The sequence below is a fragment of the Molossus molossus genome, unplaced genomic scaffold (genome assembly GCF_014108415.1).
Source record: "Molossus molossus isolate mMolMol1 unplaced genomic scaffold, mMolMol1.p scaffold_m16_p_13, whole genome shotgun sequence".
Lineage (NCBI taxonomy): Eukaryota > Metazoa > Chordata > Mammalia > Chiroptera > Molossidae > Molossus > Molossus molossus.
Window position 1 is genome coordinate 36,078,260 of NW_023425348.1, and position 27,126 is coordinate 36,105,385.

Consider the following 27,126-nt stretch of genomic DNA (forward strand, 5'->3'; position numbering starts at 1 on the left):
TAGTTTGACTTGGTAGTCTCACCTTTTGATTTTAAGAATTTGAATATAAATTCCTGCCCTCATACTCCAAATTTATTTTTTAATTTAAAACAATCAATTTTGAATAACTTGATATCAGTATAGGCTCCAGAAAAAGACATACCCAGTTAGGAATCATGTTCATGCCCTCACCAATCCTGCACCTTGTCCATAAAATTGAACTGTCTGCAAAATAAGAATCAGCCCTTTATAATTGGTCTGATTTAGATGAGAGCAAATAAATGAAGTGACCTGAATGGTATGGCTTATTGTAGGCCCCCTAAAACTTTCCATTTCCATCCTGTTTACCTTTTAATAAATCCTTGAGCACAGCATCTTTGACTCACTGATCAATAGATTTAAGTGTCAGATGTATCTTGTGTTACATTGTACACATAGATAGCTGTTACCTATCTGGTCTCTCCTCCCACTAACCCTGGGTATGCCCATTCTCTTTCCATGGGAAGCTGGAGTTCAAAGAGATGAAATCATTTGACCATGGTCACACAGCTGATACACAGCTGAGACTCAAATCCAAGCCTCCTGACTGCTCGAGCAATGCTCTTCTCGGTACACTAAAGCTGCCAATTTCATCCACGTGTTCAGGGAAAACCATCTGATTTAGGCTGTGGTTTTCTTACCCCAGCAATCAACACTGAAGGTTTACACTATATACAAAAGGAAAGAATTTACTCGTTTGAATAGATACAGCATGCAGATTTAAAGAAAAATATATCAGCCACTCCCTTCTGCGGCAAGCAGTGTTTTAAGATATTATTAGTATTCTGAGCATAGGGTGATGGTAAACCTAATGTTTTTGCATTATCATGAGATGACAAAATTACCCACTCTCAAAGGACCAGCTGCTGCAGGGAGGCTGGCACCGTGATGCCTACATTCTCAAACGTATTTTAATTGGTAGTTTTCCGTGAATTGTTTTTTCAGTCAGTCAGAGAGGAAATGTATGTGTAAATCTATTAAAACCATAGCATCTGTTCGGATAAAATGACATCAATAAATCTCAGTAAGTGAAATGTTCCGTTTCAGGATTTTGAGGCTAATTAGGGTTCTTATTGCAACACGGGTTTCTATAACTCAGCTTCTCAAATAGGTATAGAAAAGTTATGGACAAAACTAATAGGAAAATTATTTCCATATTTTTTGTATAATACTTCTACTACCTTGATATAATTTATTTTTAAAGAATAGTTTATTGATTTTTAAAGAGAGGGGAAGGGAGGAAGAAAGAGGGAGAAACATTGATGCGAAAGTACAACATTGATTGGCTGCCTCCTGCATGCCCCCACCAGGGATGGAGCCTGCAACCTGAGCATGTGCCATTGACCAGGAATCAAACTGGCAACCACCTTGTGCACAGGACAATGCCTGACCAACTGAGCCACACAAGCCAGAGCCTATATAATTTTGAATTGATGTACACAATATACCTGAAACTGTTCCTCACATTAAATATACAGCAGGTTCTCAAATAATGTTTCATTCAATGTCATTTCATTATAACATTGATAATATATCATAGGAATTTAACTTTTGTTTATATCAATTAGCCTCTGGTAAAATTGGTTTTGTTATATGTCATTTCACTTAAAGTTGCAGAACCTATCGACGACATTAAGTGAGACTTACTTTGTGTGGTTCTAAGAGGAAAGAGCCCAATTTTAAAATAGGCAGACATAAGATCATATCCAATCTCTACCTAAATTCCTGACAGATTTATGCAAAGAACTTAACCAGTTGGAGCAACTCTCTTGTCTATCATGTGGACAATAAATTGTATTCCACAAAATTATGGAAAGGATCCAATATTTAAGAATATTATAAATAAATTTGCACTGCTTCCAATAATAGTCACTTATTAAGTGCTTGCTATATACCAGGGTCTGTGCTAATAATTTATATGTACATTATCTCATTTAATTTCCCCCCAAAGTCTTTATAGTAGGTATTATTATTATATTTATTTTACAGAGGAGAACATGGAAGCTTAGGGAGGTTAAGAAAATTACTAATATTTATAAACTTAGGAAATGGAGGGCCCAATAGTTGAACTGAGACTTATTCTTTCATTCATCTAACAAGTATTTGCTAAGGAATTGATGTCCCAAACAAATTCAGGCACTGTGTGGAAGAAGGAACTGGGGAATGGGAGGTGGGTAAGCAACCAACCATGTTCACTTCACCCTGGTCACTTGTGGAGAATGGATTGAAAGGTGACAAGAGAGGACCCAGGGAGGGTAGTTAGGAGGCTGTGGAAGTAATCCAGGCAAGAGATGATGCTGACTTCAGCCAGGGTGCTAGCAGTGAAGATGAGGAACACTGAATGGATTGCAAACATACTTTGCAGATAGAGCTGAATATGTGGTGATAGGGGGAGAGAGGAGTCAAGGAACATTTGCCCCTTATTTTTTACTCTAAGCAATACAGTAAACTGAAATGGGGAACACTAGAAAGAATATGCAGAGTGAGGAGGAAAAAAGTCTTTTTAGTTTCAAACTACACACTCATAATCATTTGTTATGTCTATATATTCCATAGTAAATCTGTAACCCTCAGTCCAACCAATTAAAACCAATCAAAATTATGATGTCAGGGGCAGAGACCTTAAAATTGGCATCCTTGTAACTGCACCACGCCTGATGCAGTCCCAGTCAGTGTAGACGAGTTCAGGATGGGACTTGACCAATAGTGCAGTCAATGTGGGGAAGTCAGAGAAAGCTGAGGAGTTTAAGGAGAGAGAAAGAGAGTGTGTGTTTCCTTTATTTGAAATATTCTTTCCAAATTTAAGCATTCTAAAATCGCTTATATTCTTTGCTCCCCCACTTCAAGGTTAGAAGGTCATAATAATATTCTTTGAGAAATATTCTAGACACTGCTGACCTTTGCACTTTCCCTTTTTCAGGGTCAATGACTGCATCTTGCGGGTGAACGAGGTGGATGTGTCAGAGGTTTCCCACAGCAAAGCGGTGGAAGCCCTCAAAGAGGCGGGGTCTATCGTTCGGCTCTACGTGCGTAGAAGACGACCTATTTTGGAGACTGTTGTAGAAATTAAACTGTTCAAAGGACCTAAAGGTAATAAAACCATAAATGACTCACAGTAGGACACCAGTGACCAACCATTTTGTTCAGGTTTATGCTGTAACCCATCGGTGACGTACTCTCTTTTTTCTTCCTCCAGTATTCAGTGTATAACAACAGATCTGAAATCCTGCAATAGTGATTATTATACAGAGTAAGAGAAACCGAAACTCTAAATATGAACTCAGAGAAGGAAAGACTAGATTGGTGTTGGACTGTCTTTTTAACCAAAAATAACAACAACCATTTCTATTTTCTCTATAAATTTTACAACCTAATGGGTCATCATGATTTGGCTGGCATATTAATACTTTCTAACTTTTCAGATATAAATGGTTACCCCTCTCATTTGGAAAAATAGTAGTTATGCTAACAATTGAAAGTCTATCCTGAAATAACAATTATTATATTTTTATAACACTCTTGTGATTTGTTTTGATTTTGTAATACTCTTATCTGTTATACCCAACAAGAACTAAATAACATTTTATACTTGCAAATTCAAAATAAATTGAAATTTATTTCTTTGAACTGTTCACAAAAATTACCTCTCTTGAAGTAATTGCACTTACCCTGAGGAATCACATAAACAGTGAAATGAATAATTATTTTAATTTTTAGGAATAGTCCTTTGAGCTCTGCTTTTCAGAATGATGACATTTAATATTAGCTTAATAGTATTTCACATATTTTAGAAAATTCTAATAACTGGCCTATTTTAAATATTTTGGAAGATTATGACTTGATAGTTACTATAATCTTTTAGTAAATCACTTCTCTTTCCCTTAAAATTTATTTTATCTGTAATACATGTGATTTAAAATATTGGCTATCCCATCTTTTCTGGGAAGTATTAGTGGGTGGTATTTAAGATCTCAGAAGAGCCAGACAGAACTGAGTTTAAAAGCCTTGTTCTGACATTTGCTAGCAGAGTGACATTGATTGGACCAACCCTCTCATTGTTAAATGGATATTATATTGGCAGCATTCTATCCCATGGGGTTAATGATAATTAAGCTGTTAAATAATATATGGCATGTGGTAAGTTTGCTGGTTAAAAGTGCGGACTCCAGAGCCAAACTGCTAGGTGTGAACCTGAGGCCTTGCTAAACTAAAAATAAAAAACCAAAGTGAGAGGAAACAAGTGTTCATTTTAGATAAAAAAGTATTGTACTTCTAGGAAGCACTGATTCAAACAGAAACCCAAAGAGAGTTACAATTTTGAGGTGAAGGCAAGGGATATTTATGAGAAAGGAAGGAGAAATAATTACACGAATAGAAGGAAGGGATTTCTATTGGTGCCATTTAGCTAAGGATGGAATTTCTACAGGTACAAATAAGCTAGTTTATTTTCTAGCTATACTTGGTGGTGCTAATTCCAAAGAATGTCCTTAATTTGCAGTCCTTGTGGTCAAAATGTCTGTTTTTCTATTAGTTTTGCAAACAGTTGCTTAGAATACAATGTTGGGTTTGCCCAGTGCACAGGTGATTTTCCCCAGTTCAGACATTCCAGAGGTTTTAGGAGTTAAACCTGCAGGGCAGTTCCCCTTCGATGGAGGCTTTGACTCCATTTTAACATGGCTTTATCTCTATCATTTTTCACATTCTGCAGCTTACTAGTTCTTTGACCTTGGGCAAATTGCTTAAAAATCTCTGAGCTTTAATTTTCTTTCCTACAAAATATGAATAATAATAGCACTTGCCCCTAGAGATGTCGTGAGGATTAGATGAATCAATTCACAGAGTGGCACAAATTGACTTCTCAATATGTATTAGTTCTATATATGTGTTATTTGTAGTAGTCTTTGCTGCATATGGTTGTGGCCCTCATAACAATTGTTTGGAAATGTAATGAAAATACTCAAACAATCCTCATGGGCTAATGCATTCAAATCACATAATTAGATCTAGCAAAGAGAAAGAAAGACAGAAAGAGACAGAGGGAGGAAAGGAAAGGAAAAGGAAAAGGAAAGAAAGGCATTTCCATGCCAGAATGTCTGGTTTTATGAAAGAACTTCTACCCTACATGTTTGCTAAAATGATATTTGCAAGGTACTTTAATGCAAAACAAAATGAGCATCACATTATTTCTATTAAGAAGATACGCTAGCCAGGCCAGTGTAGCTCAGTGGTTGAGTGTTGACCCATGCACCAAGAGGTTGCCGGTTCGATTCCTGGTCCAGACACATGCCCAGGTTGTGGACCAAATCCCCAGGAGGGGGCATGCAGGAGGTGGCCAATTGATGTTCTCTCTTATTGATGTTTCTAGCTCTCCTTCTCTCTTCCTCTCTCTCTAAAATCAATAAAGAAAAAAAATAAATAAATGAAAAGATATTCTATATAAATAGTGTGTATAAACACAGTTCAATTACCAGCAATTATTCAGCACAGCCCTAAGGCAAATAGTATTTCTAAGCTCCCAGCAAAGTATTACCATTCATTAGCAGGCCTCCGGCTAGCTGAGTCATTTGATGACCTCCAGCTGCTCAGCAGAGCACTTAAGAGCTCTAGAGAATTCATAGACAGAACTCTTTAATTTTATCAGAACATTTCACTTTTTTTTTTTTTTTTTTAGCCTTTATCTTTGATACCAGAGCCCCCTCTGGCTGGTTTATTTGGCTCTGAACTGTTTTCTCCTTTGATCCTGGAATGGAGCGGGAATTGACCTCGGACTTGGAAGAGGGGACAGATGAGCATTAATCAACCAGGAATACCCAGGCAATAACTCAATGACAGTACACAGCGTAGGGACCATAGAGTTGTACCTGGACTTGGAAACTGTTAGAACTAAATTTATATTTCTGAAGGCTGACTTCTGCCAAATGCCCATAGAGGGAAGGGTGTTGATCCTGTTGGGATTATGCTGAGCAAGTCATGCCTTTTTGTACTGTCACCATACAAAGGTCACTGATGGGGATTTGTTTCTCTGCATAAAGCTTATTGATGTACTGGGAAAGGAACTGTTTTAGTCCTTGGATTCTATACTAAATTTGGTGATCCTTGCAATCTCATTTACACTTAGAATGTGTCAGTCTTTATTTTTGAATGCTGATATATTTAAAAGAAAATTTTACAGCAGGGGGACATAGGGGACATCTATAATACTATCAACATAAAAAATGATAAATTTTTATAAAAAAAAGTTTTACCAATGTTCAGCTCATACTATGGAGACTCTTATGCACTGTGGAGGATGAAGATGTATGGTGATTCTGATGGGAGAGTCAGAAAGTTCTAGTGGGAAAGAGAGACATAACGTCAACTCACTTTAATGTAAGGCCGAATGATATCAGCAGTGATGAAGCTTGCACTGTTATTCCAGTGGGACAAAAGGAAGATATGGTTTGCCTTAACCAGGAAAGACATCCTCCAGAGAATTTAAAACATAAAGTGCCCACAGGTCCTTATCTGCTCTTGAGTGCATGAGCGCTCTCTGTAGAAAGCATCAACACTCTAGCCAACTGAGCTAACTAGCTTTGATTTTGTGTGTATAATGCAGAGCTAACTGGATATATTCATTAACTGAGTCCTTCAGCAATTCCACAAACTTTTAGTAAGTTTTTGTTCTGTACGTGGCACAAAGCCAGACAAAAAAATAATATAGTTTTTGTTCAAGATTATAGTCTGATGAAGAAAACACCTATAATATAAACTGGGAAAACTGGTATGAATGAACAAAAATGATTTTAAGGAGGTACCAGTTAAATTGTGGGTAAATAAGACTTCTCTAAGGAAGTACCACTTAAGCTAAGCCTTGAAATAGAAATAAAAATAGAACTTATCCAGATAAAGAGTGGAGAAGAGCATCCAGACAGAAGTAAAATCATGTCTATGTGAAAGACCCTAATGTAGGAAAGATTGTGATACATTCTAGAAACTAAAATAGGTCAATTGTGACTGAAGTTTAATTGTGAAATAATGAATGACATGAAATGATATTGTCAAGATAGGCAGGGCCCTCATCATTCACAGTTTCTTTGACCGTATGTAAAGATCTGTGTCTTTATGTCAAGTGCAATGAGAAGACGTTGTAAAACTTTCAGCATGGGAGTGACATCATCAAATTTGTCAATTTTTTGAAGCTCATTTAGCCTCTGTGAAGAAAATGCATTGACGGGGGCAAGAGTGGGAGCATAAATTAGTTAGAAGTTACTTGAAAAAAGAAGACAGAAAAAAGTGAATGGATTCAAGCTGTATGTTGGAAATCTAATTGATGCCCCTTATGGATAACACAGATGTGGGGTTTTTGAAGGATGAGGCTCAGTTTTCTAAATGAGCAAATGAATGGATTATGATATCATTTGTGACATGATGAAGGCTGTGGAAAAACCTCTGGGGGGAGCAAATTAGGAATTAACTTTTGGATGTGTTAGTATGGGATGCATCTGAAAAGGGCAGAACTATAAAACATTAATCTAAATAATTTTCTGAATTTCTCCTATATTTTAGTAACTATCCAGATTTGGAGAAATATCTGAATAATTGACTTTCTCACTTTTCATTAATAATCTTTAATGCAATAATTATGAATAAGGCTATTTTAGCTATTGAAAAGTTATATTTTTAAAATCTATTTTAAAATAATTTTTCTTTATCAATGACAGTTGGCATATATTATTTTCAAATGTACAACCTAGTCATTAGACATTTCTATAACTTACAAAGTGATCACCCTGATAAATCTAGTACCCATCTGACACCATACTTAGTTATTACACCATACATAGTTATTGACTATATTCTCTATGCTGTACTTTGCCACCTCATGACTATTCTGTAACCAGCAATTTGTACTTCTTAATCCCTTCACCTTTTTACTCATCCTGCCAACACCCCTCCCATCTGGCAACAGTCAAAATGTTCTCTGTCTACAAGTCTGTTTCTGTTCTGCTTGTTTGTTTTTTAGGTTCCACATATAAGTGAAACTATCTGCCATTTGTCTTTCTCTCTCTGACCTGCTCAGCACAGTACCCTCTAGGTCCATCCATGTTGTTGTGGATAGCAAGATTTCATTATTTTTTATGGCTGAGTCATATCCCACTTCTTTATTCATTAATCTATTGATGGACACTTAGGTTGCTTCCATATCTTGGCTATTGTAAATAATACTGCAATGAACATAAAGATGCATGTGTCTTTTTGATTTAGTGTTTGGGGTTTTTTCAGATAAATACCCAGAAGTGTAATTGCTGGATAATTCTCTTTTCTCTTGTGATAGCCATTGTTTTAAAGTCTATTTTTTTCTGGTATAAATATTGCTAACCTAGCTTTTTTTTTTTTTTTTTTCCATTTACATTTTAGTGAAATATCTTTTTACATCCCTTTACTCTGATTGTGTCTTCTGATCTCTTGTAGACAGCATATGTAAGGGTCTTCTTTTGTTATCCATTCATCTCCATATGTCTTTTGATTGGAGCATTTGCTCCATTTAAATTTAACACTAAGTTTATCTACTCTTCCCTTAAGATCATTGAGCATCCTTATAACCAGAGGTTTGAACTTTGCATCTGATAGATTGCTTGTCTCCATTTTGTTTATTTTGTATCTGGAGTTTTGTTCTGTTGATTCATTTGGGACATATTTCTTTGCCTCCTCATTTTGGCTGCCTCCCTGTATTTGTTTCTGTGTATTAGATAGAGCTGCTATGTCTCTGGTCTTGGTAGCATGGCCTTATGTAGGTGTCCTGTAGAGCCCAGTTGCACAGCTTTCCTCATTACCTGAGCCGGGAGCTCCAGGTGTGAGCTGTCTGCACCCTCCTGCTGTAGTTGAACCTTGAGTGCTCTTGGCACATCAGTGGGAGGGATTTACTCCCAGGCCAGTCAGCTTTAAGTACTGGCTGCAACCACTGTTGAAGGCCGACCCCATGGAGTAGGACTCACTTCATTTGTTGGGTCCCTACTTTATTCTTGTTCCTGCTGAGTCTACCCCTTCAGTGTATTCCTCATGGAGTCACTTTGGTGTGGTCTGCAGCTATCCACCAGGTGTGCTGGCTCAGGGACCTCCCGGGTATTGTAGGCCAAGATCAGCTACCACCTGTGCCTTGCCCCTGGGCCACCTAGCATGACCTGCAAAGCAATCTGTATGACTGATACTTCTGCTAGACTTTGAGGTGCCCAAGAGAGACCAAGTTGAGAACCAAGGCCTGGGGCCCTTTAGCAAAAGTACAGGCATGCCAAAGCCAGATGCTGTTTGTTTGAGAGATTTTAGTTAAGACTACAGCATGAGCAAAGACAGGCTGTTTTTATGGAAAAGCCACTGGAACCAGCTTGGGTGAGCCAGCAAGTTGGGTGGGGTGCAGTCTCAGGTAATCACCAGGGCTGGGCTAACAGTGTTGCCAGGTTGAAGAAGACTCTGATATAGTGCCCACCTGCCAGCTCTGTGTGGGGAAGGCTCAACAAAGGAACAGGGGACTCTACCAGCACTTTTTTCTTAGAGAAAGCTGTCCCTCCAGGCCTTGCCCTGAAGCCAGGCAATCCAGTTAGTCTTTATATGTCCTTGGTACCCTTTCAGCTGCTACCCCAATGCTGGATCTTAGAGAGTGAGTCTAAGTCCTAAGCACAGGTCCTTTAAAAGGAACTGCCTGGGACTCCAGAGTCCTCCATCTCACTCAGCCTCAATCCCCACTGATATTTACAGCCAGAAGTTATGGGGACTTCTCCTGGCACTGGAACCCTGGGCTGGGGGTTCTGGAATGGGGCTGGGACCCTTCACTCCTCAAGGGGGATCTCTGCAGTGGGGATATCCCTCCTGATTTTTATTTTTTTATTTTTTTCCATTTTTTGTACAGACAGAGTGGGAGGGAGAGAGAGGAAGAGAGAGAGAGGGAAACATCGATGTGAAAGGGACACATCGAGTGGCTGCCACCCGCACGACCAACCAGGGCCGGGGACAAACTGCAACCGAGGTACATGCCCTTAGCGGGAACCGAACCCGGGCCTCTCTGGACCGCAGGCCGATGCTCTAACCGCTGAGCCAAACCGGCCAGGGTTCCCTCCTGATTTTTAATCACCACAAGTGGGTATAGGACCAGCCCATTCTGCTTCTCTGCCCCTCCTATCTATCTTCAAGTGACTTCTTCTTTATAGCCTTAGTTATAGGCTTCTGTTGACTTCGATTTCAGGCGGTTCTCAGAAATGGTTGTTCTGTAGTTTAGTTGTAATTTTGATGTGGTTATGGGAGGATGTGAATACTAATATTTACCTACACCACCATCTTGCCCTGGAAGCACTATTAATTCTGTTTTATAGACGTTTTTAATGCCCAGACTATTTTTATTTGGGGATTGTTTTGAGGTTTGTTTGCTTTAACATGGGTTACCCGGTAAACAGGGTTATTCCTTCCTGTTGTATAGATAAAATATGAAGAGATTCTTTAAAAGAATAATTTTTGGCAGAATTAAATTTACAGTTTTTCAATTTTATACCTTATGTTTATTCTATATTTGTACAAATTACTGTTTCTAAGATGACCGTTAGTGTATGTGATTCTGTCTTTATGGCAGGGCTAATTTTCCCAATATTCAACTGGAATTATTTGACTGGTCATTTATGGCCATGTATTTCAGTAATAAATATTTGCGTAATATGCAATACTGATTTAGAATGTCTTTTCTCAACAATATATAAAAAATTTCCTAACCTCACAGTTATAGATTTGGTCATTGCAAGCAGCTGGGGTGGCTGTGTGTGGGCAGTCGGTTGAGAGAAAAAATGGATAATTATATACAGGAAGCAGTGATTAGACAAATCCATTTAGACTTGCCAAGCAGCCAGAAATAGGCAAGGAAGAAAATCTGAAGTATACATGTGGTTTCCCAGGAAATAGGTTTACAATAAAAGTCTTTCTAGTGACTTTCCCAAGAACACTCTAAGTCATAACTTCTAAGGAGCTATATAACTAAATGTTTCCATGGCCTAAGCCAAACATATAAAAGAAATGAAATGCCTTCTTTTAAGATGTCCTTGTTGCATAGGGATAATATAGTTGAAGTCTAAATTCTAAAACTAAAAGTGTGATAGTCATAGCTTTACTAATGTCCAAAGGTAGACTTGCTTGAGGCGCTATTTCATCCGCCTTATTCTTTAATAAAAACTGAAAGAGTGGTACAGTCTATCTAGAAGCACATTTCAACCATTCTCCTTCATTATTTTTTAAAATGTTTTAAACATCACCTTTTTATAGAGATAGAGATTTGTGTCAGTGCAGACTGAAAATGTAGTTAATATCGTAGCTCTCTGCTTTGTACAAGAAGGAAAAATAACTGAAATACACTGACTTTATGTGTTTTTATTTTTTGGGGAAATTTTTTTATTTAAGTAATTAATTTTTGTTACAGATGTTTCTCCTTCCCCCCTCCCCATCCCTCCCTACCCTGACCCCAGCTTTGTTGTCCATGTCCATTGTTCATGTACACATGCATATAAGTTCTGTGGTTTATCTCTCCCCCACCACCCACTCTTCTGGGGATTGTCAGTCTGTACTCCACTTCCACGTCTCTGGACTACCCCATTCCTCAGACTGTTATGTTCATTATATAAAATAACCTGACTTTAAAAGTCAGTATACTAATGGGCATTTATACTGTGTATAATCCAGTCATAAGAAAACCCGCATTTGTAGTGGTGGAGCTTTTGGATATCTTTAAGGAGCTATGGGGCTTGGAGCAAATATCCTAACCTCTGTGTGCTTCACCTTCCTCATCTGCAAAATGGATATTATTTAAGTATCTAATTCATAAGGTTATTTTCAGAATAATAGTTGTAAATTCTCAATGCATGTTTATAATATATATATATTCTTATGAGTATCATAATTGACTAAAAGTTGAATAAAAAGGGGATGGGACAGGGAGGAGGGTATCTGGGGGGGAAATGGAGAAACTTATGTAACAAAAATTAATTAATTAATTTAAAAAAAAAAAAAAGATAAAGCTGAGGAGAACTCCCAGAAAATAGAGCACAGAAAAAAAAAAGGCAACAAAGCATATACTCATTCCGGTGATTTAGAAGTGCCTTCCATAGTATTTTACATGATCTAGTCCTTTAGTTAGTACTAATCTTTTTTTTGTTTTTTTATCCTCACCTGAGGACATTTTTTTCCATTTTTTGTTCAGATAGAGTGGGAGGGGGGGAGAGAGAGAGAAACATCGATGTGAAAGGGACACATCGAGTGGCTGCCACCCGCACAACCCAACCAGGGCCGGGGACAAACTGCAACCGAGGTACGTGCCTTAGCGGGAACCGAACCCAGGTCTCTCTGGACCACAGGCCGACGCTCTAACCACTGAGCCAGACTGGCCAGGGCAGTACTAATCTTTTTTGAATTAATGACCTGAAAGTTAATTAAAAAATTGTAACATTTGGCAGTTACAGATAGAGACAAAATATATTTTTGTATGTTAACTCAGGTTTCTGCATATATATATATACAAATACATATATAAAAAATATAGTGGTGTTAACATTGTATGTGCACATATATCATAAGTGCAGCTGTGCTTTTCTCTCTAGCTTGATTCAAGTTCATTTTTAACAGGTCTGAGTTATGTGGCACATGAATCTCTTTTATGAAAATGTGCAGATGTTTATATGTACATATTTTTCTTTGGTTTTCCTAAGTTTGGGAATATATTTCAATAGATTCCATATGTAGATATATCTATAAGTGTGTTGAAAATTAACCTCATGATGTCTCCTTAATGCCAATCTCCCCCACTTGGCCCTCGCTATTGCACTCTGCTCCTGCTTCTGACCTGTCTATCCATGTTAAAGATTGTCCTTGTCACCTAGATTAGAAGGCTCAAAGTCCTTCTCTTTTGATTCTTGTCTCTTCTTTGATGCCTTTATTAAATCAGCCATCATGTCCTTTGGAAGCTCCTTCCAACTGAACTAGTTCCCTCTTTAAACTCTACTGCCACTACTATGGTGCTTATGTCTTTATCATACAGGATGAGACAAAAGTAGGTTTACATTTGTTCATATGGAAAGCAATACAATAATTAATAAATACTATAATACAAGAATAAACTCTATGTTTCACCTACTCACAACTCTAAACCTACGTTTGCCCAACCCTGTAATTTGTCTTACCTACTGTAGTAGACTCCATTGCCAGTCCCTTCCTACGCACCACTCCTAAATCCATCTGCCAAAAATCACAGCTGTTAACTATTCTCCCCTGCTTTAAAAGTCTCCAGTGGTTTTCCACTGTCACTAGGTAAAAATCTACATTTCTTGCTATAGCATTTCACACCCTTGATATTCTCCTTTCTTCTAACAACAAGATTTACTTTCAGCCTCCTCCTCCTCCCTCTTCTCCCATTGCTGATCCAGGTGAGCTGGATGCTGTACAGTTTCTTAAACACGTGCCTCTAGGCCTTTGCTTATCCCTGTCCCAGCTTTGGAATGCCTTTTCTTACCACTGTGACCACTACCCGTTGACATCATCTCTATCCCCCACGAGCCAAACCAATTCAATTCTACCTTCTCCACAAAGCTCTCACTAATTGACCCAATCAAAAGCAATATTTCACTCCTAAGAACTTCTAACATGCTTTCCTCCCTCCTCTTCTTTAGTTACTAGGCCATCTAAGCAATTCATAGGACATAGAAAGGGTAGATTAGATAGCAATAACTCAAATTAAAGAGAATAACAAGCTGATAATTCTAACACTTAAGACACTGAGTTATGACTTCTGTAGTACATGCAAAGCACTTAGTGAACATTTAAAAGGAAAATACAAATTCTATGTTGAGTCCATGACTAAATCCAAGTAGAAATGGGAAGAGTTGGGCTGAAGACATAAAGGAGAGTTCAAGACAAATGATGACCATCACTGCTTTATGTTATGGCAGGACAGAAAAGAAGTGGCAATGAGAGAAGCTGAATTATTTCACCATCAAGGGGAGTCCCTTAAGAGGGCAGCCCTTATGTTGGCCCATCCCCTCCCCCCATAATTTACAGAAACTGTTCAAGATATTGAGACAAAACAGTGTTTGAAGCATCTAGTACTTTGCTTAACAGGTCAATTAACCAAAAACCAATTTCCAAATTATTGAGGATATTTATATAATTTTGTTGTTGTTGTTAATGTTAATCTTTACCTGAGAATATTTTTCCATTGATTTTTCTGAGAGAGTGGAAAGGAGGGAGGGAGGAGAGAGAGAGAGAGACAGCAATGTGAGAGAGACACATCTATCTGTTGCCTCCCACAAGCACCCCAACTGGAGCTGGAGATTGAACCTGCAACCCAGGTATGTGCCCTTGACTGGGAATCAAACCTGTGACCCTTCAGTGTGCAGCCCAGTGCTGTAATCATTGAAGCACAATAGCCAGGGATATATAATTTTTTCTTAATAGCCTGTATTACACATATATTGTCCAGCCTGGTTAAATACCAACTTGACGTGTGTCTCATATTACAGAAATTTCTCAAATATCTAACTTGAAGGTTTCTAGATTGTCCACATCTGAATACTCATTTTCTTTCTCTAGTCTGCCCTTGTTCGTCTGTATGCTCTTGTCTTTTCTCTCTCACACTAATATGACCAGAGTGAACTTTCTCAGTGTTGATGTGAGAAACCCATTTGACAGTTTTCAGAGGTGGTCATTTGATAAACTGACTATGCTAAAGTTAATTTTTGGTATGTAGTCCTATGTAGCTACAGGTATTAAGCAAAAAAGTGCTCAGTGAACACTAAATAAACTAAGATTTTAATTGAAAGTTAAATGCACTGTCCTTACATATAGTACAGACATTGCCTGCATTGAATTTCTTCTGTCATCAGCTTTGCTGATGGACTTCTATCACCTCACTACAATAATTGGGAATGTTTAGGTTTCACAAAATTTTCAGTTGTCCAGAATTCAGTTGTTTATATCAAAGCAAGTCCATCAGACCACTGAGTAAAAACTAAACACAAAGGTTATGCAAATGTTTTGAATACTAGCATCCAACCATTTGGTGCATTAAGGAACACCACGCATTTCCCTTTTCCTTGCCATGGGGTAAATTATCATTTGTATTCATTTTTTAAATGCACATGCAAATGTGTCTCTGAGTGCAGGGCCCAGTTTACTCTTTATTCAGACCCATGTCCTGGGCTCTGACTTCTAAGTGGTAGGTAGACCTATTTGTAGTGAATGGTTTGACTCTTAATAAGAACAAATGGAAAATTGGGCTATTTGGCATGAGGTCTCAAAACACTACCTTTTCCTTTCAGTGTTAAAATGTTTTTAATCCTTTTGATTTACCAAAATTGTTCCCTTGTGGTCACCGGGAGATTTACATGAGTGCACATACAGTGCAACCTTTTATTGAAATATAATATTCAGAGTCAAAAAGAAAATGTCTAATTATATGTTGTAATCCAGGGAAATAGTCTTCTTGAAAATAAAGTGTGGCTAAACCACCGCTCTCTGTCTCCCCAAAGAATAAATCCTTACAACACATTGATGAGTTCACGTTATTGCCAGGCACTTTCTGTAGAATTTCTTGAATATGTACATGATTTGTTTCTGATTATTTCTAGATAAAAGATATGTGCTTGTGGACTGGAATACTCTTTCTTTCAGCTAATTTTTGGTCAATCTTCATAATGATATCTGCAAAGAAAGTTCTCTCCTGAGACCTTGTAGCAAATGATTTTTATTCATGAACAAAATAAACTACAAATATTGCTCCTGCAATCCCCATTGTTTTGTATGTTATAACATTATGGGAGAGGAAAACAATTGATTACAATTGCTGAATTCTTTTGGAAATTAAGAAATGAAGCCATGCCTCTGATTTTCCCTTTGTAGCCTTTGTGTTTTTGTGTTTGTTTTGTTTATAGTTTATTTCTATGCTCTTTAAAGCTAGCTCATATTTTTTTAACAGAATTTATGATCAGTGGCTTCTTGAACAAATCTTTAAAGTCAAAATTATGTTTTCCATGGAAACTTCAGATTTTAAAAAATGAATTGTATTGGATGTAGTTTTTTTTTTTTTTTGACATTCAAAAGTTTTATAATTCAGTCAGAAAATACTGTTTACCTAGCTATGGATATTTGCTAAGGTAAATATTTACCTGATAACATTTTTTAAAGTTTTAAAAAGGAATTGTGTTTCCATGGTAAATACTATGACTGGAAATCTTTCTGATTTTTATGATCAGCAGCAAATCAACTTCATGAAAATCCTAAATTTTATTTAGAATTTAAACCAGCACCTAAGTTTAAATCTTTGCTGTACCTAACTTTTAAATAGGCATATTAAGTCACTGCCTTGGTGATTGTAAGGATAAAATTAGATAGCTGGTATATCTCAATGCCCAATAAATTTAAATTGTTCTTTTCCCTTATTTACTTTTTTATTTATTAATTTTAGAGAGAGAGGAAGAGGGGGAGAGAGAAACACAGGTCAGCTACCTCCTGCACACACACCCTGGGGATCAAACTTGAATCCCGGGCATGTGCCCTGATCAGAAATCAAACTAATGACCTCTTGTGCATGGGACAGTGCTCAACCAACTAAGCCATACTGGCCAGGGCCCTGGTTTACTTTTTTAAATAGCAAATACGTGCAGAAAACAATTATCCATTTACTCAATAGATTAACACATTTTAGAAAACAATGAAAGAGTTAGTCAGTTATCAGTCCTAAATCAAAGTAATGACAATAATGAAGAAGTTTTGGCTTTTCTCCCAAATACCTTCTTATAACACTGGTTTATCTAGACCGCAATAATTCAGGGTCCCTCTGCTGGCTGGCACTGCCTTCATGCTAAATTCATCACAATCTGCTAACTAATGTAAATGGATTTACATTTTGGTTCACAACTCATCAACCAGTATATGTTAAATTCTTCTATTTTTATAGAACATTGACATCCAATAAAATCAAAGCTTAAGGTATTTTTTATTCATGGACCATGACTCCTAATGCTATTAGCTGTCAGTCAAAAACCATGTACTACATGGACTTTGTCTCTCAGCATTATTCAGTTGCAGCTAGGTATTTGTGGTATTTTATCTCTTACAGAATAGTAAATAAGAAAGGTAAAAAAAAGTCTCTATTTTTAATATCCATAAAGAAAGCCAACTTAGGGATTTTTTAACATGGAGTATTCTATGGCTTAGCCAGTTATGAAATCCCACCAGGAATCTACTGAAAGTTGGAAATTTTCACAATAAGATGATATTAGGAAAGATGAGAATTGTCAATCGAGGCTAAAAGGAGAGCAGTTAGGAAGAAAGAGTAAAAATAACACAGGAAACAGACTAAGCACATTTTTCTAGGTGAGTCAATGCCTTATAGCCGTGAATGAAGAAGATGTAATTTGTTCCACACAGGCCATCAGTCTTATAAGAAAGAATTCAGTAATTACTTCCCAGGCATCTAAAAATATTTGTTGAGTATTCATTAGTTGAGTCATATGGGAAAATTTGACCTTCATTGATGCATTCATTTGAATCAACTCAATGTAGTACCAATATTTTTTAATAATAATTTTGATATGCAAGAATTTTTAGGTGTCAAATATTCTAATCTCTCAAAATACACACATTTGCTCAGGTATTAAAATATTAATTGAACACCTCTGATTATAAGACTAAAAGTTGGAGACAGAGGAGTGGTATAATCTCAAGAGAGAGTGGTTTCCAGTACAGTGTGCGAAATGTGTGTGTGCATAGATAAGTACAGTACCACTGGGTAAATATTTGCATAGGCTTTTACAAGGAAACCTTGACCAAGACTTCAACTCTGCTTGAATCCTCTGGAAAGAAACAGCTTTCCAATACCAGTGTAGCTGTTCTTTTTTTGAGAGACTGACCCAATTGTTGGGTTTGTTTTTTCCCTTAATTGAGCTGAGAGTTTGAATTCCTTTAAAATTGTCCAGTAATATTATTTCTGCCCTCTGTAGCTATGATGAACAACTCTTTATAGGAGAGCCCTTTGCACATTTGTAGGCCACTGCCCAGTCTTCTTTTAACCCTTTCTTCTTTAGACCAAGGAACCCCAGTTTGTTCACCATTCTTGTTACATTGTGATTTTCCTACCCTTTATTTTACTGTTTCCATTCTATGAATTTGCTCAAGTTTTGCAATATTCCATCCAAATAACAATTCACAGAGTTGTATACAGAGATCCCTTGGTAGGCTTGTAAGTATAGACTGTGCTGAGCAGAGCTCTGTATGTGAGCTCCATACATTGTTTATGTTAATATAATATAAAATTGTGTTAGCTATGTTTTTAAGATTCTTTTTGTTGGTTCATATAAAGACTATGGACAGTTAAATACTTCATATTAACTACTAGCTATGAAATCTATTACATTTATGTTATGATAATTGATTTTTAATGTAAATTTACATTTATCTCTATTAAATAGAATATTGAGCAGGGCCTAGCATCCAGTGCTATTGATATCATTCTTAACAGTAATTTAACAATTCCTCATATTAGCTAGCTTTCCCTTTTTGTGTCAATTACAGGTGGCCTAAAGCTAGACAGTTGGAATTCTTAGGAACAGATTGGAATTTGGTAGAGACACATGTTTGCCCAGCACACATAGCTATGAAAGTGAAACCCATATATGTAAGGAAAGACTGGGTTTAAAAATCATAGAAAGAGATAAAAATAATGCCTATAAGCAAAATTTGTCACCAAGCAGAATGTATATACTACTAAAAAACAGGTGTCCAGGTTATGAGAGCAGAATAATCTTATCTGCTCAAAGAAATTTTCTCCTACAAGAATTCACAAAATGAACAAACCATAAGGAAAATCAGTGACGACAACAACAAAATATTTCCCAGCTGTGATGAAAGGACTGAAGCACGACTTCATGCAATGCCCTTGAAACACTGTGCTGAAGGAAAGAAACACTGGCAGAGAAGCTTAGAAAGGTCAGGTGCTTCTCCGGGCCCATTCCCCTCCTGAAACTATATAGGTGATTGACAAAACCCTGAGATTCTCACCGATATCACTGAATCTGGAGAGGAGAACACTGAGATGATAGCCTTACCTTTTTTCAAACAGTAGTTGCAACTTGCTGTTGGGGGAATCTGAAGTGGGGAAAGGGAGCAGCAATACTGATATTCTCTGATAGAAGTTAAGGTTCTGTCACCATACACCCTGAACTACATGCACCTTGGTGTTGAACACTTAATAAAAATCTCAAAAGAGCAGAATTTGGGTGATCTAAGAAGGGCACATTCAACTACAGCCTCGATTGAGCTCTCCCCCAACTCCTTTCTCAGTTGTTGCACAGGCTTAGAAAGTGATTAGAATATATTTCCAGACCACACTCACACACACACACAATACTTTGAAAGAAAAACAAAATGATTATAAGTAAAAAGAAAAAGGTAAAATAGTGACATACACTATATCAGAGCAAAAAGAGTATCTGATTGAGTTGCCCAAGCATGAGCAGAATGAAAAAATTTAGTAACTCTATATCACAATCGAAACCAAAAAGAAACATCATCATTGTCATCTAATTTATTAAGCACTTATTATATTTTAGGTATTACTCTAAGAGTTTTGTATGTATATCTCCCCATAAGATACCTTTATTACATATTCAAATATGGAGGTTCAGTAACTGGCCTGACATCACACAAATGGTGTCAGAGCCAGGATACAAATCAGATGTCTGGCTCCAGAACTCAAGCTATTAACCGTATGTAATCTTGGTCTTTGTAACCTGTGGGGGTGGGGGAGTAATGAAAAGAAAATGACTCAATCTAAAATTAAAGAACAAAAAGAAACTACTTATAATTCACAACATAGGAGAACCTAAGAAAATAAATTCAATAAAAACGAGTGCTAAGAGACATAATTATGACACTATAGACTGAGCTGCAAAGAAAAATTGCACACCGCCCTGGCTGGTTTGGCTCAGTGGTGAGAGCGTCTGCCTGTGGACCAGAGAGACCTGGGTTCAGTTCAGTTCCTGCTAAGGGCACGTACCTTGGTTGCGGTTTGTCCCCGGCCCTGGTTGGGTCGTGCAGGCGGCAGTCATTCGATGTGTCCCTTTCACGTCGATGTTTCTCTCTCTCTCTCTCTCTCTCTCTCTCTCTCTCTCTCTTTTCTGCTCTCTCCATTTCTCTCCCTCCCACTCTATCTGAACAAAAAATGGGAAAACGTTCTTGGGTGAGGATAAAAAAAAAATTGCACACCTAAGGAACCCAATAAAGGGCCTAAATATCATCATTACAGAGCCTGTAAATATATCTTGTAAACAGAAAAAAATAGATGTCAGTGAGACTAGTGACAAAGAGCAAAGCTTGAGATAACCATGTTGAGCACAGACTTAAATAAATAAAGGGAAAGGAATATTTTAAAGCTATACTAAACTGGAGCTACAGAACTTAGGAAAAAAAGCTGGTGGTTCAAGGTGACTAGACCCAGCCAAGAGTTCAAAATATATGTCATCAGCCATGCAACCTTTCTTAAAATATGTCCTTTATCACAACTATTATTTACATTGTTTCTTATATGTTTGATTGAATTGAAAAGATAAAAAGATTTAACTTTACTTGTGAAGATAAACCAGAAGAAATCATCCAAAAATGTTTTCAAACAATTAAAGAATGCAATAAGGTGGCTAGTTATAAAATTAATATATATAAATCAATAGCATATAAAATATATGAACATATATAAATTCAATAACCAATGAAAAGACATAATAGAAGAATATATATCATTTACAATAGCAACAAAAATTGTGAACACTTTAGAATGAACATGTGTGATTTATATAAAAGTTACTTTCAAAGACTACTAAGGAAGGAACATGCAAGAAGGAACACCATAATATATCACTGGAAAGAAAGATGCAACATCAAAAAACTGTCAATGTTCACTTTTACATAAAAATTTAAATAAAAAATACCAATGAAAAAAAATTTATTTTAAAGTTTATATAAAAAAACTAATTAGCCAGAATAGCCATGAAAATCAAAAAAATGATAGTGAGATAGGTCCTAGCATACCAGATATTTTGAAATACGATAAAGCTATAACACAAAAGTTAAAAGGTATATCAAAAACTACAAAAATCCAAAATAGACAAGAAACAAAGAAATTCAGTATGTGATACAAATGACATTTTGAATAAGTGAAAAAAGGTGGGCTGTTTAATAAATCATATGGAGAAAACTATGCATCTACCTTTAAAAAATAAAGTTGGGTCCTACTTCATAATCTAAACTAAAATAAGTTAACAATCAAATTTTTATTTCACTTTATTAAAAATAAAGCATTTAACTATTAAGGTAGGAATGGGTACATTGAACTATATTAAAATTAGGAACTTTTCCTCATTAAAAAAGAAATCTATAGAGTAAAGATGTTCCCAATAAATTTGTCATACCTTTGTATGATGCTCAAGCTTACTCATAATGAAAGAATTGCAAATTAAAGTACATTTTTTACTTTGCCCACATTAGAAAACTGTGGCAATTCACTGTTGGCAGGTGTGGGGAAAGAGGCCCAGTCACATATTGCTCCATCATCTTGGAGAGCAATGTTAGTTAAAATATCTCAAACTTTTAAATGCTCAAACTATTTGGATTCTACTGCTAGGAATTTATCCTGGAAATGAACTTATATATGTGTGAAAAAACAAAGTTAATTGCAAAAGTGTCTCTAGTACAAAAAAATGACCATCTAAAATACAAAAGAATGGCTATAAACATTTTAATTCATCTGTATAACTATCTTCCACTGTGAGAAAGAAAGGAAAAACTCTGTATGTACTGATATGGAACAAAATTCCACACATATTGTTAAACCATATGCATGATAGAAGCAATCAATATACATAATGTTTTATCATTTGTATAAAAGAAATCATTATAAACACTACACTTGTATGTACATAGATCATATCTAGAAGAGAATCTGATAACAGTGATTGCCCCAGAGAGAGAAACTGTGTGTGTGAGGAAAACTTACTTTTTTGCTGTGTTCTCTTTGTACCTTTCCAGTTTTCTACCACATACACATGTTATGTATTTTTAAATAACAAAAATAATTTTAAAGAAAACACAGAAAGTTTAGAAACAGAAAGATGAGCAAAGAAAATATCATGGCAATATTAATACTACCAGCAAAATACAATTCACAGTTTTTAAAAAGTGTTTATTTTCTGGTTATAAAAAAATGAAAAATGCTATGTATAATGAAATTATAATCATGCATAAGAAAGAACCTAACATTAATATTTGTAACTCTAAAACTGTTTAAATACATGAGGAAGTGGAAAGAAACACTACTCAATATAGACCCTGAAAAATGTTTGACTAGAAAGAGTAATACTGAGTAGATTCAGTTCAATTCAATCAACAAAAATCTTGTTTAATATCTCTCACCATGGGCCTGGGAATATAGCGATGAATAAGACTTTCCTCTCTCCTTCGATATTCATGATATAATTATTGTAGCCTTTAAAAGTACAGTCTTGTAGTCAGAATTCCTTGAACTATCGTTTTTCACATTGACATCAGTATACTATATATACAGTCTGAACAGTCTCACTTGAACCAAGATGATTCAAAACTATTGTTTTCCCTGTCAAACCTACTCATTTTTCATAAAAGGAAACTAAACTTTTTTTGATGGATCTTCAGAAACTTCAACTGTTTTTTCTTTGATTCTCTGTTCCTTCTCGGGTGTATATACTTTGATTTTCTGATGAATTAAAGTAATTTGCAGTTCTTTTTTTTTTTTTAAAGAGAGAGATGTTAGAACAAAAGGTGGCTACTTTTCAGAAGTATCCCAAATTTAAAATAAAACTGATATTTTTCTTATTTATTTAATAGGAAGTGAATTAACCTTTGAGACTCTGCATTTACATAAACTAATAAAAATCTTTTAGGTCTACTATCACATGGATTTCTTCACTGCTCTGAATAGCTCAGAAGTGCATTCATTTGCGTGACTATGTGTCATACATACACATTTCTACTCTAGGAAGAACAAGCTTTTCAGACGGCCCTAGCAAGATCGATAGTGCTCATTTCCTCATGGCTCCTTCAGATCAGGCTTCAGGAGGGTTTTACTTTGGATGAATCCTTGGAAGCCAAACATGACAGTTGAGTGTCTGGCAACTCACCAACTGGTTGATGACATTGAATTGCTCCCTTCTAAATCTTTCCTTCAGCGCTTGGAAATTAGTATCTATTCATTCACAGAAAGTGCCATGAGCCATTCAGTGGGGAATCATGCCTAGTTACTTTGCTCATTAACTTAGTGGTATAGTTCCTCTTTGTTGGAATTCACAACTTTTAAAATTTTTATCTGGAACTTTCTCTTGGAACTTTTCTTAAGAAAACTCTTGCAATTAAAGGAAACGTAAAAAAAAAAATTATTGTGGACATTAGTTATAAATTCAATACCTTTTCTCTGGATTAAAACATAACCAAGATGAGTACTAAGAAAAATAGAATGGTTGATTTTGAAAAGTTTCAACTTCGCTCCTGCCATTTATATTCATGATGCCTTTGGGTTAATATCAGTGATAGGATTAGATGTCTGTTAGAGTGAAATATTTGATCTATTAGACAGTGTTAAAAAAAAAAAAAAAACACAAAAAAACAACTTGGGCATTCTGGCTTATTTTTTCTACCTTAGTTCTCAAGTCCTCGCAATAATATTTCATTTTCAAAGAGGATTTCAGATATTTTTCCAGGGAAAAGCTACTTTGGTTTTCCAGTAATATGCTCTCAAAATTTATCTGTGAAGATATATGAGAATGTAGGTCAAAGGAAGGAAATTATAGAGGTTTTCAAACATTTTCTTTGTTTAACCTCTAAAGCCTAGAGTTCCTTAGGACTCGGTGCTGATACCACCTTATTTTTTGAGCTACCTCTCATTTTGTCCAATGGCTTTAAATTTTATCAATAGACTATAGATTTAATATAGTTACTCTAGTGCTGCATATCTGATAGGCATTTCAACATTAACATGAACCAAACACAACTTTATTTTTCAAAACCAGTTCTTCCTATGATCTTCTCTAGGTCATTAAATGGAACCCATTTGGGTAGGACAAACACGTATGAGTTATCCTTGATTTCTCTCTTTTTTTTTTGTTCAGATAGAGTGGGGGGGGGAGAGAGAAAGAGAGAGAGAGAGAGAGAGAGACATCGACATGAAAGGGACACATCAAGTGGTTGCCACCCACACGACCCAACCAGGGCTGGGGGACAAACTGCAACCAAGGACCAAGGTACATGCCCTTTGCGGGAACCAAACCCGGGTCTCTCTGGACCACAGGCTGACGCTTTAACCGCTGAGCCTAACCAGCCAGGGCTGATTTCTCTTATACTCTACATCCAATTCATTACAAATCCTGTCAACTCTACCCTCAAAATAAACCTGAATCAAGTCACTTTTCATCAAGTTGACACTTGCTGCTGCCTCAATTCAAACCACCATTGCTTCTTGCCCAGGCTATTGTAATAATATTCAAACTAGCCTCTGTTTTCACTTTGCTTCTTCTACAATCTATTACTCTCCACACAATAGCCAGAAAGTTTGCAAAAACATAAATCAGGCTATATCACTCAACCGTCTGCTGTGATGATCCAGTAGCTTCTCTTTCTATTTAATCAAATTCCATGGCCTTACCACAGTCTACAAGCCCCTGGCTGCCTCTTTGACTTTACTTCCTCTCAATCTCCCTTTACCCATGAGGCTTCAGTCATATGGCTTTGTTGCTGTCAATCTAAAGTTCTAAGCATGTTTTTGCCTTGGCCTTTGTACTTGTTAGTCTCTCTGTCTGAAATATTTCTCACTCAATGTTCACAAGAATTTTTCCCTAGCTATATTTAGGCCTTTGTTTTTCTTCATAGCATATATCACCAGCAGGAATTATATTAACAATTTAGTCATTTGTTTAAAATAGAATAGAAGCCCCAGGAGGACAGGACACTTGGCTTTGTCCATTGCTGTGCCCCTAAGCACCTCCAAAAGCAGCTCTCACAGAGTAAGTGCCCAATACATGTTTGTTGAATAAATGAGAAAAATACTTGAAAAGTTGTAAAGTGAACAACTTGTCAATATGGAAGGCATAACTAGGGAGAGTAGGTATTATTGGTTAGTTGACCTTGGCTTAGTGAAAAAGACAGCTTAAGAACAATGAGAACTACCTGATACCAGAGCACAGGGCCATGTAATGAGCGCAGTGAGCTCTTTGTTACCATCAGGGTTCCGGGTCTTGTTATTGAGGAGCTTCATTTGGCTCGTATCTTAAGAGTCTATGTGAAAGGGGAGGAGGCAAAGAAAGAAGAGCTTTGTTGGAGAATATGAGTGTGAGGCAATTTGTTCACAGTGACAGTCACTTCAGATAACTGCAAGGAATTCTCTGGAAAAAAACACAAGGTGATCTGCCACCCCATTCATGCTCCATTCCAGGATGCCAGCCAGGCCCATCATTGTATCTATGAGCAACGTTTCTGATTTCTGGAGGGCACCCAGCTCTGACCCTCTTGCTGCTCACGGGCTGCTCACTGTCTCCTGTGGAATGTTGGATACAGTGCGCTGGGTACACATGTATATGCTCTTGCTTTTTAATCTTAGATGAGGAGCTTCCCAGAACCTCATTAATCATCTTATTGTCAATCATACTGAGGAAAGACTGACTTCCATCTTGATTTTTATTCTGTGAAGTACATGGTGAAAGTTATGATGGTGTAAAATAGAATATTCAAGGAAGAGCTTCAAAATAATTCAAAAATTTATGCTATATTTTTTGAAAGAATTTGTTATTGAAATGAAAGAGAAGAGAAATAATGCATACCAAACACCTTCTGTGTACCAAATGTTTAGATATTTACTGTTCATTGAACTCCAGAGCTGTTTGCAGTATTTTGTATCCATTCATATCGAGCATGTTGAATTTAGTAAGGTGAAAACATAAACCAACTTTATTTTCCTCCCTCTGCCCTCCAACAAACCACTCTCAGGATAAATTCAACCCTGCCTTTGACAAAATCTCAAGCATGTCACTTATAATTTAAAGTCTACTCCAATCTATAAATCTCATAACTTTAATGCAGTTAAATGTAAAATAAAAACTCTGAGCTCTTGTCTGATTAAAAATGTCTCTCCTTTCTTCGCTCCATCTTGTCTCAGACCAAAACAATCTGCGATGATTTGCCTCTTTCCTAAACTTCTTTGCTTTCTATTTGTGTCTTCCTTCACCTTTCTTAAACAGAGCAGGCAATCATGGGGCAAGAACATAGTTTATGGTGTGAGATGATTGTAATCTGATTTCAATACCCTTTGGATGGCACATGTGTAATCTGGTGCTTTCTCCTCCCTGGGGTTTTTGTGGTTTCCTTAGAGCTCTTCCTTCTGGCCAACTCAAAACTGTGGTCCTTAGGATGGAAACAGTATTTCCTCTGCAAAGCAACATTTAACTCCCTTCCTCAGCCCTGGGCTATCCGTGGTCTACCCCTCTGTTTAGATTCAGGCAGCCCCCTTGAATAGAGTCCCTTTAATGAGGAAACCTAACCAGCTGTCCATCTCTGGATCCACATCTAGTCCATGGGATATATACACTTTTCCCTGTTGTCCTAGAAATTTCTTCTCCTTCCCATTCCAGCACCTAGTCTTCACTCTGCTCCCATATGAAACAACTCAAGGTACAGTCTCTCACTTTACATTTTCAGGTGAATGAAACTATCAGATTTTTCTTTTATCCTCACAATCCAAAAGTCATATATCAAGAGCTCTGAGTCAACTCAGAGTTCATCTCTCTAAACTAAGTTGAAGGGAAACATCCCTAAGACTGACAAAACCAATTTGGAATCATCTCCTTTTCAAGTTGTGTGTAAACTTGATTCTGTATTTAATTCTGAATGTGGGGATATTTTCAGATTTTTTTTCAAAGCAATTGGAAGAGTTGTAATTGATTGTATATCACGTTAGATTTTTTTTCCAAACAGTCCCATAAGGTAGATACCATCATTGCCCAATTTTATAATTCAAGAAACTACATCTTGGAAAGTTTA

The 27,126-nt window shown here is 36.6% G+C and overlaps 1 protein-coding gene across 4 annotated transcripts in view; it reads left to right on the top strand.

The window, feature by feature from the left end:
- Nucleotides 1–27,126, top strand: part of DLG2 (discs large MAGUK scaffold protein 2) — a 1,351,614-nt gene that overhangs the window by 818,292 nt on the left and 506,196 nt on the right. For all 4 annotated transcript variants that reach the window (XM_036258408.1, XM_036258403.1, XM_036258404.1 and 1 more), the window contains one exon: nt 2,939–3,108. In XM_036258408.1, the coding sequence (XP_036114301.1) occupies nt 2,939–3,108 (170 nt within the window). The remainder of the gene's footprint in view (nt 1–2,938; nt 3,109–27,126) is intronic.